Source organism: Doryrhamphus excisus, chromosome 9 (assembly GCF_030265055.1).
Source record: "Doryrhamphus excisus isolate RoL2022-K1 chromosome 9, RoL_Dexc_1.0, whole genome shotgun sequence".
Classification (NCBI taxonomy): domain Eukaryota; kingdom Metazoa; phylum Chordata; class Actinopteri; order Syngnathiformes; family Syngnathidae; genus Doryrhamphus; species Doryrhamphus excisus.
This window is the reverse complement of record NC_080474.1, coordinates 11,457,628-11,472,392: the sequence shown is the minus strand read 5'-3', so window position 1 is coordinate 11,472,392 and position 14,765 is coordinate 11,457,628. Positions and strand designations below refer to the sequence as shown.

Sequence of the window (14,765 nt, the reverse complement as noted above, 5' to 3'; positions counted from 1 at the left end):
CCAACGTCAATAGCCAATAGAGCTAAGAAAGACTTTTTACTGAAATCCTGAATGCCTGTATAATGCAAGTATAAATAGTTGCATAAATAAATAGTTGTATGGTATTATAAATGAATTCTTAAGGCCTTTGACCGTGTCAAACCACGTCCACTAAATGAGTTTGGGCGACTATATACCTTTATGCTTCTGATTGACTTACTCGTTTGGTTGTCATCCAAGTCTATTTTTCTATTTGTCACCAGAATTCATTTTTTCCTACCCCCTTAGTTGCACAAATGGGCGGATTGCACCGAGCTGTCAGCTGTGTGATGGATATTGCTACAATGGAGGCACCTGCCACCTGGACCCCGACACCAACCTGCCTTTCTGTCAGTAAGTCGCTGCTTATAATGACAGGAGAGACACACTATGATTATTCTCAGTAGCCCTCCTTCCATTCAAATGGTGATTTATCCCAGTAAGCCTGACCTTAGGAGCAGAAGTGAAAACCATTGCAGAGAACCATTTGCCTGCTTGGAGAGTGTTCCAGCATCTTCATCTTCCTAGGCTACAAAATCCTTAAACTGAAGTAATGTTTGATGTCATATTACGGAGGCCATGGCACAGCATGGGGCTGGATGCCAGAACACCATCTTATGCTTTTTGACATCTCACTATGGCTTAAGGCGTTCACACCGATAAAAAAAATGGTTAGAATCCCTTTCATAGCTTGCCATTTTGAGCATATCACACAATTCCTCCTTGCAATAAAGAGCTCATGTCGGTTTCCCTGACTCTCTTCAGTAGTAGGATTTAGAACTTTGCTTTCTAAAAAAAAAAAAAAAAAAAGGCTATGTGTCAGTCATTGAACATTCTCTGACACTGAGTGGGAAAAAACATCTTGTAACAGACAAAAGCTTGACTGGCAGACATGGGAGGGAAATCATTGCTTGACTTTTCAAAGCATAACCCGAAGATTAATATCACCTGAGCTATAATCACATGCAGCGCTTTGTTAAAAACGTATCCAAGGAGGAAATTGGAAACCTTTTCTTCTCAGGCCAACAGTCTGTATTTTTAACTGCCCATTGTCCAGGGTCGCTAAATTGAAATTTGTACTCATCTCACAAACTCAAGTGAACAGAATCGATTTCTATGCTAATGGCTCCTATCTTATTGGTTTGGGTCAATACATCCTCATCATGGGCTTTAGATCTTTCTGGAAAAGAAGAGAGCTTATATGTTAGCATTGGTAGCATAGGTTCCAATACAAGGACACATGTCACTTTGAAAACCTTATACAGTGGTGCCTTGGTTTTTGTACACTTGTTTATTTTTCGGTTGTTGACAGGAATCAATGCCAAAAATAGGTACGTATTTTATACATGTATTGTGTCTCGTACAGCCAAATGGTGACGGTCTCTGTGAAGAATGGATAGTGGTTCTTTCAGAGGTGGGACACTATAGACAGAGTTTAGCCAGATATTCATTTATTCATCTTTATTATGAGTGTTGCTGCTACAAATTTGCAACTGCCAGAACTTTGATAAAGAAGATGAGAAAAACTACTGGAGAAAAAACTTGTAACAAAGTATGAATGTACCGTCTTTTACAATTAAATTTTAATATTAAGGTAGGTACCTTTAAACCAGATTGCAGAGGGAACGGTTTAACGGAAACACACACAATGTGTGTAATGCTGTTGAAGTTGACAATAAAGTTAAAATGAGCAAGTATACCGCTAGTCCATCTTCAAAATTACGTTTTTAGGACCTGAATGAAACAGCATCCGTGTGGCTCTTCCGTCACCGTCTTGAATGAGTAAAACTATAATTCCCTATAAACTAACTATACTAACTAACTATAAATCCCTATAAAATGTGATTTGTGTTTATATTTTTGGGCGTCTGGAATCTATTAATTGGATTGGCATTATTTCTCATGGGAAAAGTGTTTTTTTTTTTTATACATTTCCATTTTTGTCTGATCTTTTGGATCAAAATTAATGATGAAAACCAGAGGAAACATTCTATATTACGTTTGCCATTAGAATTTGACTCACATGTTCTCAATTTTGGGGACATTTTGACACAGCAACATATGCGATTGTAGCTCAGCAGGTATTAATCTGCCGTCTTTCACAATAACTAACTTCCTTGCCAGGGCTGCTGTATTTATACACATGCCAAAAGGGACTTCAGTTTAAGCACCTTTCTTTTTTTTTTTTTTTTTTGAATTTAATTCCTTTTTTGATGTCTTGAATATACTGATAATCGACATATCTTATAGGCATTCATAATACAACAAAAGATGTTTCACAATACTTTTATGTTAAATAAAAACCTTTAAAACCTAATTTAATGTCAAAAATATCTGCATTTAAATTGCATTACATGCAGGTGGTCCTTGGTTTACGATGTTCAGAGTTTTGGTATTTCGTGGTTACATAACCACGTCCAGAAATTTATTAAAAACCTAATTTTGGTCCACAAATATGATTCTTGACTACTCTCAACACTTGATCGTTGCAACCATCATCACAGATGACAATTGTGTTGTAACTCAGGGTGTCAATTTCAGCATTAAGTGCAATTAATTTATTCGAGTCATAGTTTATTTTTTTAATTGCGTAAATAAAAAATAATCTGTAACTTTAATGTGTCTCTATGCTAGTTGCCTTGTTATAAAAATATTTGTTTATGCGTTTGACATTTTGTGCTTGGGTTTTTGGGGGTGGAAAAACTGAATTGATTGGCTTGATTAGTCCCAGCTCCCATTGTCATTGGGAGGGTAAGGTGAAGACCGGTGAGTATTTGAGAGGAGACGTGAAAATGGAGGAACATGGCAGAGTAGAGAGTCCAATGAATGAGATGCTTGCTTTACCATTATAAAGGTAGAGTAAAATGCCTTCTTTGTAATGAGTTTGCTTTCCACCGAAGCAGAGAAAAAACGAGAAGCTACTGTCAACCGAACCATCCCAAAACATTGTCAGCAAAATCAACTATCCTCCCTGCCAAAACGAAAATCACACAACTCATTAACACGACACATAGATGTCATGTTGCTGCAGTATCTTTGAACATATTAAAGGTTCTGCTTATATGAAAGGATCAGTAATAACTAGCCAGTATAATGGTATTATTATTGAGATTGAAAGTTTGTGATAATAACTACTTTTTATTATATTTGATGACTTTGTTATTGTTTCATTTAGTCTTGTATTCAATGGTTTATTAATGTATTTTGTCATTCATGTGTTCTGTGTAAAGACTGGTTGACTTAAAGGGGACCTATTATGCTTTTTCCACTTTTCTGACCTATAAATGTAGTTACAATGCAGTATTCTTCTGTTAAAAAATGTTAGCGGAACACAACCCGGAACTCTTGCACTGGGGAGTGTGACCAACCACAGAAGAGTGGGGGTTCCTGGAGGCGGGCTGTGGGTGGAATACATTAAAATAGACCTTTTTCGCGGGAAGCACAAAATCCAAAGAAATACAGCTGAATAGGTGCAGATTCTAGAAGAACTAGAATGCTTTCTTTGTTGGTTATTGTGTGTAACTACTCTATAGGAGTCCACAACTCAATACAAAGGGCCGAAAAATGAGCATAATAGGTCTCCTTTAATTAATTAATGTAGCTATAATTCAGATATAAAATCTGACTGACAGTCTAGGAACGGTAGTCGTGCATTACCTGAGGACCACCTGTGGTTAGGTAGGATATTATATTTAAGTATCTTCTACTTGCATTGTTTAATACTGCCTACATTATGAATGCTACTGGTAATCTAATAATAAATAGTTTGGTCAGTACATGGCCTGAACATCCAAAAGGTAAGATCACACTTTTTTTTTTGCAGATGTCACCTCATTGTGAAAGTCTACGACTAGTATTTACATTTTACAAATCTCCAAACTCAATGCACTTCATTTTATACTTGGAACAACTAAAAGGCTAACTGTTTGAATCTCCAGCCATCATGCAACCAAAAGGTCAACAGTCTACTAAAGGCCGTGTTATCACTCCCAACACAATGTTTTGCAGCTGTACATCAGGGTTCAAGAACCAACGTTGTGATGAGCTGGCCAACCCCTGCGATTACTTCTGTCAGAATGAGGGGATGTGCACATTAACAGCTCTTAACAAACCACGCTGCAAGTAGGTCACCTCTCTGGCTGTATTCAGAGCCCCTCTCACTTTTTTTTGTTGACGCCTCACTCAACTCCATCCGGCGCCATTATGTAGCCTATCCAGTAGATGGGCTCTTTGTACCACCTTGTAGTAACTTTTCATGTAATAAGTGCTCAAAGCTGCAAACAGTAAGGACATTATATTCTACATAAACTGTTTAGAATTTTTATTTTTTTTATTTTTAATTAAATATCCCTATGCTGCAGCATGTACCATGCAGCAAACTAAGCTAAAACAGTAATATTTTATTCAAAATTGATTGTCAGCTCACAGCCTGCTTTTACCAGAATATGCAACACTGAGTTACACTTCTTTACTAGTACCATAGTGCAAGTACACAAAGCAATACATTGATTGAAGTTGAATTTTCCAGTTATTTAATCTTTTCTCTTACAGACCCTTAAAACATGAATGTTAAACAGGCAGGCATGCATAATTAACCTTGCCTTAATGTTCTCTGCGACCTTAATTAACATAAGAGCAAGGCATTGGTTAAGGGGGCGTTGATGCCTCCGCATTTACGGCTATTTATTGTCGAAAGTTGTTAATCCCCAACAACTACACGAACAGATGTGTGTGTATATTACCGGTAATTATTATTGACGCATGAACTATCTGTCATCAATGTGTAATATAAAATTTTATTTGTTCAAATCCCTAAACTAGTATGCCAGGTAGATGCAAATGAGGCACTTGTTACATTGAGTTGCTGTATGACTCTATGCTGCCCCTCACTGTCACAACTTCACCCATCTCATGCAGTCCTCACTCAGCGCATCGGAGGGAAGCTAAAATCTGACCCCGTGTACATCATATGCTCATCAGGCTGCATTTTGCAAAATGTGCATGTCGGCAAGCAAAACATGTCCTTACAAGGTAGAGCAGCATATCACTCGTTCATTATTGGAACACAGATTACAAACATTTTGTCGTCGGTTGACTGTGTTCATTTTTGTGTACAATGTTGGGCTTTACAGGTCTGCATTCTGATGTTGTGATTTGAAAGCATGTAATTAGAAATCATATTTTCATTACCCAGTTGTACCTTCTGGATCATTCATGCTTTACAGACCCATCTGCGTCAGTTGTGTGAAATTAGTTATCACCTCTGCTAACAAGGGACATACTGTACGTGAAACGCAAATAATATAAGGACTTATCTCGCTGTCATCTTTTTCTTTTTCTATCCACATACTACATATTCATAAAATGTATAAAACATAAAATGTTGCATCGTCTGTGGACACAACATTCTGCTTTTTCCTCAGATGTTTCTTTGTTTATTTTCACACAGTGTATTTAAAGAGGTTTTCTCAACAGAAAAGCGAGCCAAAAGGATGTTGAAGTGTTTTTTTTTGTTTATTTTTTTTAATCATGCTGTTTTCTGCACAGGTGTTCTACAAACTGGGCTGGAACGCAGTGTGAGAGACCTGCACCCAAAAGCAGCAGATCAGACAATACCAGCGGAGGTTAGTTGTGCAATAATTATGTTGTATAATTCCTGGTAATTACCCTCCCACACACTTTTTTAGGTAAATGCACTCAATCCTACCATAACCCAGCATGTTCATCACATTTCAATTGGGGGTCCTGCTGTTGTGGAACTGTAATGGCTCGAAAAAATGTTTTCTGGTTCCTCAGAAGCCATTTATGTATTTGTAGAAGCAATTACATATTACAATTATTGTAAATTTAGACCATTGAGTCAGTACAATTCCAAAATTGCAGCCTTTAGTGATATCGGTCCAATCTGATATCAACATGAATTATACACGCATATATAAGTCGCACTGGAGTGAAAGTCGCATTTACGGGTATTTATGATCAAGCTATTATCAGAGCAGGCTTTTTTAGGAGTGTCATGGTGCTGCTCCTAACAACATTAAATTCACAACAATTTACACCAACGAGGAGACAAACTAAAGTTACAGAAGCTGAAATAACTCTGTTTTTAAGTATATGGACACAACATTACTTTTTCTCACACTCCCCCTTCTTGCTTCTTGCTTCTGTGTTTTCTCTCTTAGGGAGCATAGCTATCATTGTGCCTCTTGTCCTGCTGGTTGTCTTGATTGTGATGGTGGTAGCGGGTATTTACATCTTCAGACGGAAGCAAAGGTAAGTAGTTAAAAACTACGACAGCTGGGAGATCTGACAAATCTCAATACTGCAACTATGCATGATGATTTGAGTCATTCATATTGAGAAAATGTACAACACGGTTGCATGTCTTTTGTGCCATGCATGTTGCACAGTATGTCGTGTCAAATAATGGATGAAAATGCACACCTTAGGGGGAAACGTGTCCAAAGACAGCCGATGACCAATGGGGGGATAAATGTGGAGATTGGGAATCCGTCGTACAACATGTATGAAGTTGACCATGACAACCATGCCGATGCAGGCAGCCTGTTGAGACCCAGCTTCACACTGGACCCTCATAAGGTGGGTCAGCAACCAGCCAACTGGTGTTCAGGGAAGGGTCATATGACCGACCATGTTGAATGGGCAGCACATGGTCTCTATACACTCTGCCCAGGCTTGTGTGTGTGTGTGTGTTTGTGGTTGTGTGCAGAGACAACAGTTGAGTTTGCGGAAGTTGTATTGGCATGGTTTGGCCCACAATAGCCTATTTTGTTTTTGCAATGAAGACATTGTTGATCAATCGCCTCCTTGTCATCTTTGCAACATTAGACGTTACATCACACTCTATCCTTAATGATGGTCACTAAAGTCAAGTAACTGCGACCAAAATTTTGCACATACTGTAGTGTATTCTCCTGAAGAAATAACTAGTTCTCAAGCAATTCTCGTGTTAATGGACCAAAATAAAGTGTTTAATTAATTTATGGCAGCACAAAGTAACAATGTACTAGACCAGAGGACCGAAAACTGAGCATTATCATCTTTACCTGAATTTTTTGTACAGCTCTTACATTGGATTGGATTGTGTAAGAGGTATTTGATCCCCTCCTGATACTGTGAGATTACCGATTGCCAAGACAGTAACAGTCCATTATATTTTGGTAGGCTTATTTAAACAGACACACAATATTTGAAAAAACAAAGTCAAATGACTCATAACTGATAATACAAACAGATCAAAGCTGCAATAACAATTATTTTCTGGAATACATTAAAACAGATCGTTTTCATGGGAACCACAAAATCCCAAAAAATACAGCTGAATAGATGCAGATTTTGGAAGATCTAGAAAGCTTTCTGTGCTGGTTATTGTGTGTAGCTGCTCTGTAGGAGTCCATAACTCAATACAAAGGGTCGAAAAATGTGCACAATAGGTCCCCTTTAAATGAATCGAGTAATTGGTGATGGCCTAGACAGACCAAATCAATAAAAAGCAAACCCAAACAGTATATCAGAAAAGAGACAAAAATGTAGATCACTGTTTTCCAAAGTCAATATCTTTTTTACTTTGTGACTCGGAAAATTGTAAAAATATTCACATTTGAGAGGTTAACATCAGAAGATATTAACGTTTTAAAATGAAAATAATCTAATACCAAAATAATTTTGGATTTTCAATAATCGATTAATCATTGATTCATTGTTTAATTGTTGCAGTTGTAAAACAGATATAGTGGCGAGGTAAGTATTAAATGTTATGTTTTTTTGTTGTTGTTGTTTTTGCCATGGTAAATTGTGGGAAAAGTACACAGTACATAGACACATTTTTATTGGCATCATGAACCAACCAAACGGTTAATGTATTCCCATCTTGGAACTGAAATTCACACTTACACTGAGCATATGAAATAGGTCATAACACTCTCACTGATGCTCTGGTATGCCTCAGCTGTTAGAACCTCAAACTTGATGCTTTCGCTTTTTGCACTGCCAACTTTGACATCTGCTATTGTCAGCGCAAAATGAATTAATTTCAAAGACCTGCCTTTTAACCAGCTTTTCATTCTTCTGCAACAACCTACTTCTCCCTAAGTAATCCTCTTTATAACTCACATGAAGACAGACTGAGTTATGCATGTTGTTAACCAGTAGGTCATTTTTCAACGCTATTTTCGTCAGCTTTGCATGAACAGCAGTGGTGCTTGCTTCTGTTGCAGGGCTGGTGTGTAAAATCCAGTGACCCTCGCACCTTGGGTATCAATTCGGTGCCCAAGGAGGTAATCCCTGGACAGGTGAATTTTTCAAATCTCACTATAAATTTGCCTGATAAGGACATGAATCATCGTTGTATAGAATGTAAGCAATCAGTCAGCAATGTACAGATGTCAATGTTGCAATGCTTGTATTCATGTTTGAATATGACTGCCTGGACCAAATATGAATGGATGATTCACTAAATTAGTTTGGAGCACATGCATTTATGTATATATATATTTGTTTTTGCATGATTGTCTATCTTCCTGCATGTACAATGTCCAAAGTTCACCCTTTGGTTTTTCTTTTAACCTTTGCACTGCTTTTGAAAGGACACATTTTTAATCCCTTTCTTTAAAGATACACATCACAATGTTGGGATATTAAAGCAACAATAATACATATTTTTATTTTACACACTGTTCCCCTTACTACGATTCAGTATAGTATTTTTTTTTTTTTGCGTTATTATTGTTGCTTTAATATATAATATAATCTTGTGGAATGCATTGCAGAAAGAGAAACCTCAGTGATACCTCAGTTTTCATCACTAATTTGTTCCTAAAGGTCCAACCAAACCTGAAACATACAAAAACGGAAGCAATTTCTCTCATAGGAAATGATGGAAATCCAGTTAATACGTTCAGACACCCGAAATATTTTACAAAATAAGTTTCATAGAGAATAAATGTAGATTCACATGCAGAAAAACAAAATAATGATTGTATTTATTGTTGATGCAGCCTAGTGATGGGAAAATCGATTTCCTTTTGCTCATATGTTTTTATGAGCCAATCACTAAGGTGAATCAGGTACTTGATTCACTCGAATCAGCCGTCACAGAGCTCATGTGCAGAAACTCCCACGTGAGGAACAAGTTTCCACTCTGGTTCTCCATTCACTCAAATCACTAGTTACAGAGTGCATGCCCAGAAACCTGACAGAATCGGGTACTCAAATCACTCACTTCACCCACCACAGGGCACATAAAGAATTCTTGACATGTGGCCTGATTTCCAGGGCTGGTGAATGGTAAGTGAACGAGTTAATAGAGACGAGTGTCACAGGCAGTGAGTCAGTGACAAGGAGAGTGATGCTGTATGTCTCGGCACTCGAGTTTGCAGAGTATAGAGTATGCTGGAGCCTACCCCAGCTGTCTGGGGGTGAGAGGTGGGGTACACCCTGGTCGCCAGACTGGTCGCCAGCCAATCACAGGGCACATATAGACAAACAACCACCGACAATCACATTCATACCTATGGACAATTTGGAGTCGCCAAAAACCGAACATCCACCAGCCTCTCGGTCGTAGACCTGCTCCTATGTGAGATGTTGTCTTCGAGTTCAGTTTGGCGAAGAATTTTGCTATGGCTCGCAACTTTGCTAATGTCTTTGTTGCTAATTTTAGATGTGGCCACACTCGCGACTGGGTGTTTTGCGTTAATGCGGTAGGCTAAGCCTGTGCTGCTTTGGTAGAAAGCAAAAGGCATATCACTCTACCTTTATCGTTGGTGCCATCGTAGAGGTTTTAAAATGTATATTTTTCATTCATTGGATGGACAAATCTTACATGCTCCTCCATTTTCATTTCTCCACTAAGCTACTCACTGCTCCACACCTTGCCCTCCCGACCACAATAGGGTTCTTTCAGCTCATGCTAAACAAGCCCAATACAATGACAGCCAATTGATGTCTACTTCAGTCTGTAACTGGCTCAAGCACAAGAAGTCCAACTTATGAAAATGGATTAAAAGACGGCAACTCATATACAGAAACCATAGAGACCGAAAATGAGATGAAGAAAAACACACAATATACAGTATATTGGTACTTTAATCAATACCATAATGTTATATTTATAATAGTTGCTAATATTGTACAATAACAGACACAGTGTATGAGAACTGAGGCAAAATTTCAGTGAAATGTTTAATCGAATACCAAATCATACAAAACATGGGTGTTTTGGAAAACGGAGGTTTGGCTGTATATGAATCTGACCTCATCGCTGTTTTTCTTATATTGTTGTTGTTTTCCCTCCATACAGCCCATGAACTACGCAAACCCAGTGTATGCAAAGATGTACATGGACGGACAAAACTGTCGGAAGCCAGTCATCAGTATCGAAGAGAGAAGAGAGCTACTCCCAAAGAAATTAGAGGGAATTATTCATGAAACCGCCGCATAGCCTAACCTGACTCTTTGTACTTCTTTTTTAATCACAGTATACGATGTATTATATGGACATGGAAACAATAATTTTCTATGAAGCTTTTAGGTTTTACGGACATAGCATCAGCATTATGTGCTTGGTGTGCTTTGGAGCTCTATTTTCAAGTGGTTTGTCAAAGTTAGGTTATGCAGCCCTATACTGAATGACACCAAGCATCTAAAGTGCAAAAAATGTATTCACACCATGCCATACTGCTAAAATATGTACTCTCTCATTATCAAATAAGTGGAACGCAGATGTGTTGTGGTGGTAATGATGGCTTGGCTATATTTTCTGACCAACAGAAATATATTATGAATGCTTAAAGTTTAGGAAGCTTTGTCAGTTTTTCTCCTTTTTAGGTGATGGATCCACCGCCAAACCTCAAAGATTAATCTTACATTTCCCCTTTTATGGTAGATCTGCTGCTTGGCTTTACAGTCATGGCCAAGATAGCAATATGATATGTCCTCACGAAATACAGTATGAAATTTCATTGGTTTTGCTGTGTTTGCCATTTCCGTTGACTTTAAGCTTCTTTGACAACAATACTTCAATATATTATGACAACAATATGCTGTACAAAAAAGACGTTTCTGGGAGACTTAAGGGACTGAATCCCACCTTGAATGTTCACCGATCAGATCCTGTACTGTACACTGAGAGGATAAATGCTAAATATCATATTTTTCTAAATTTCATGTATGAAAAGAATCCATAAATATGTACAAAAAGGAGTGTTTTACCAGAGCTACAAACATGGTTAGTAAGACTTATCCTAGATCACATGTGTTATTTTAGAAAAGAAGGATGATAAATATGAGGACTTTTTATAATTTTATATTTGATTTATATGTGGGTTGACTTCTATGTATTTTGAAAATGTATTAAATGTAAGTACTTTTTGTATAAAATGTAAATCAATATTAAATAAAAAGGGGTTTATTTCCAAGTAGGTATGTCTTACTGTATGCACAATTATTGCGCGAAATTGGAATGTCTGCACACTTTCCAACTACAAACAATACATTATCATCTTAAAGCCATATGGAATTGAACCAATCTAATTTTTTTTGTTGTTGCTGGTTGTTAGAAAATGCATTCACGGGCACTCCGATCTAAATCAACATGAATGCAAAGATTTGACTTTGCTCGTAAATCCCGGAAAATTCAATCATAACGTGAATTCAACTTAAATAACAAAGTGTCATTGAACGCAACTCCTCATTGCTCATAATAGCACAGTTAAAATCTAATTCAAATATTCTGCAATTAAAGAAACCAGTGTTAGGCAAACCGATTTTCAGACATGTAAGCCATTTCTTAACTTGATTTACATTTTCAGTGGCACTCCCCTCTCGATGCAGAGAAGCAGCAGTTCTACTCAAAGTTCCTCTGGTTCTCACCTTAAGGAAGAGCCCAGCCACCCGGAGGAAACTCATTTTGGTTGCCTGTATCTGCGATCTTGTCCTTTCCACCCAAATGGCCATAGGTGAGGGTAGGAACGTAGATCGACCTGTGAACTGAGAGATTTGTCTTTTGGCTCAGCTCCGTCTGAACCACTATGGGCCGATGGAAAGTCTGCATCACAGCAGGCGCTGTGCCAATCTGCCTGTCGAGCTTGACTTTCATCCTTCCCTCACATGAACAACACCAAGAGGTGCTTAAACTTGGGGCAGGATCTCATCCCCCGACCCAGAGAATCATGGCCTTGGAGGTGTTGGTTCTCAACCCAGCCACTTCACACTCAGCTGTGAACCGAACCAGTGAGACCCAGTCTTGCAGCCATCAAACCAGATCCCCTCAAATTCAGTCCATAAAAGTAATAAACAGTCAGTGACAAAGGACAGCCCTGGCGGAGTCCAACCCTCAGGAAAAGAGTCTTATTGCTGGCAGTCCAAATCTGCAGTCCAAACTACAACTTTGCACATTGATTCATTGCCTCATTTCCACTAAGCAGCCATCACTAAACTCTGCATAAAGAAGACCCACATGGCTAATTTCTCGGACGGAATCAATATCCTATTCACATTACAAACAACAGGTGCTGCATCCTGCACCACAGAAGGCTTCTTATCTGTGTCTATGTGATTAGTGCAAGACCTGAATGGAGGGGATTTGGTCAGTGTGGTTGCATGGGATGTGGTCCAAACACACACAGAAACGCCTTAGTCAAAAATGTTTGACATTTAAAGAGGCAAGAAAACTAACTTTATAATTACTTTTATTAGGGCTGGAGCCGAACCCGAATACGGTATTCGGAACAGCACAAATAATGACTTTTTACGAATAATTATAATAATTTTTATTTATATTTTATTTATATTGTATTAACAATAATTAATATTTATAAATAATTTTACAAATAACAAATACTTTTAAAAATATTTGTATTCAGGAACAATTACAACATTATATCAGAAAGCTGCGTTTCTGCGGTTGGGCGTTCTGCTGTTCTTTCTGTTAGCATTAGCTTGGTAATGTTCAGGCTGTTGTTAACATTCACATTGGCTTTAAACGGTTAAGTAAGTAAGGCTTGTGAACTTATGTAGAATTGTATGCACTTCAGGGTGGTATTTTGTACATTTAAGTTAGTGTGGGTTGAGTGTAGGGGGGTTCATGTTCACAAGGATATTTTATTCGTTTTTGGTTCAACCATCCATGAGGTTATTTTTCCCTTACAGGTTCATTGGTGGATTTATGAAAAAAAAAAAAAAACGTTTGTCATTTTTTCTCCTACGTATTATTATTGTAATTATTCTTTTTTATTTTATTTAATGAATTATTTTTTTCCCCGGGGGGATTTTACTCAGTTTCCAAATAACAGTCCACCTGTATGTTTATGTCTGTGTATTTGTGGTGCAAATAACACGTTGATCATTTGATAGGGTTATGATGGAAAAGGTTGGAAAATAATAATAATAATAATAATAACTGCATGATTGTTAACAACTACCTGTGTTGTTTTGGGGGTGCTCAGATTTAGAGGTGCTTGAGGTCTCCTCATCCAGATTTAAAAATGCATTTGGGCTCCATTTATGTTCACTCCAGAACACTGGGTATCATCAATCTGGGGTATCTGTGTGGAAGGCAGGCTGGCCTTGAAGAAATGTAAATCAAACATAACAAATTATACCACTCACAAGGTTCATTAATCAGTTTGACTACCATACATTTTGGAATAAGTTTACCGGCATCATATATTTTTTTTAGGAATTTCCACATACTTGCATACTTATTCATACTTACAGTATCTAATTTGCTAAAGCTGCTTACATAAACAATGGCTCCTGTGTGTTAAAATGTTTGTCAATAAGTCCTTGTATTTACATGCAGGGTGTTGGATCTTCTGTGTCCTTACAAACCCTGACTAATGAATGGATTAAGGGGGAATGGCCTGAATTGTAATCCCCACGGTGAAAGATGCTCTTCCACTGGGCTCGGACAATAATATATGAAAGATGGGCTACTCTTCTCAGAAATATTGTATCCCACTTGCTTAAGTTTAATAAATTGTACCTTTTAGATGAATGAAACTGTAGGGGAATACTGAAAAACTGGTCAGTAATATTTCCTCTAAACTGTCGCACACAAACAATCGTGCATTCTCAGTGCACAGCAAATTTATGCAGCACTTTTTAGTCCCGACCCACCAGTTGAGATTACAGTAGAATCCAACATCACGCGGGTGGAGGTAGTCCTGCTAAATTAGTATGTCTGACAGAATATGTCATTATAATTAAAAAAAACACTTAAAAACCAAACCAGGCAACCAAAGTGATGCACAAGAATAATAAATGGAGTACATTAACCATAAGAAACTAAATCAACCAGAAAATCTAATAAAAAAATATATTATAGATTTAGGGCGGCACGGCGGTCGAGTGGTTAGCGCGCAGGCTTCACAGCTAGGAGACCAGGGTTCAATTCCACCCTCGGCCATCTCTGTGTGGAGTTTGCATGTTCTCCTCGTGCATGCGTGGGTTTTCTCCAGGTACTCCGGTTTCCTCCCACATTCCAAAAACATGCTAGGTTAATTGGTGACTCCAAATTGTCCATAGGTATGAATGTGAGTGTGAATGGTTGTTTGTCTATATGTGCCCTGTGATTGGCTGGCGACCAGTCCATGGTGTACCCCGCCTCTCGCCCAAAGACAGCTGGGATAGGCTCCAGCACCCCTGCGACCCTCGTGAGGAAAAGCGGTAGAAAATGAATGAATGAATGAATTATCAATTGATTGATCCGCCCAAATTGTTAAATT

At 38.0% G+C, this 14,765-nt stretch overlaps 1 protein-coding gene across 14 annotated transcripts in view; it reads left to right on the top strand.

Moving 5' to 3' along the window:
* lrp1bb (low density lipoprotein receptor-related protein 1Bb) overlaps positions 1-11,459 on the top strand; it is a 253,729-nt gene extending 242,270 nt beyond the window's left edge. For 6 of the 14 annotated variants that reach the window (XM_058083119.1, XM_058083121.1, XM_058083123.1 and 3 more), the window contains 7 exons: positions 268-372; positions 4,027-4,140; positions 5,566-5,642; positions 6,201-6,291; positions 6,468-6,618; positions 8,256-8,394; positions 10,340-11,459. In XM_058083119.1, the coding sequence (XP_057939102.1) occupies positions 268-372; positions 4,027-4,140; positions 5,566-5,642; positions 6,201-6,291; positions 6,468-6,618; positions 8,256-8,394; positions 10,340-10,467 (805 nt within the window). In that variant the 3' untranslated portion in view covers positions 10,468-11,459. Of the gene's footprint in view, positions 1-267; positions 373-4,026; positions 4,141-5,565; positions 5,643-6,200; positions 6,292-6,467; positions 6,619-7,755; positions 7,780-8,255; positions 8,395-10,339 lie in introns of all 14 variants that reach the window. The other 8 variants (XM_058083126.1, XM_058083124.1, XM_058083117.1 and 5 more) reach the window with 5 other exon arrangements.
* The last annotated feature ends 3,306 nt before the right edge of the window (positions 11,460-14,765 follow it).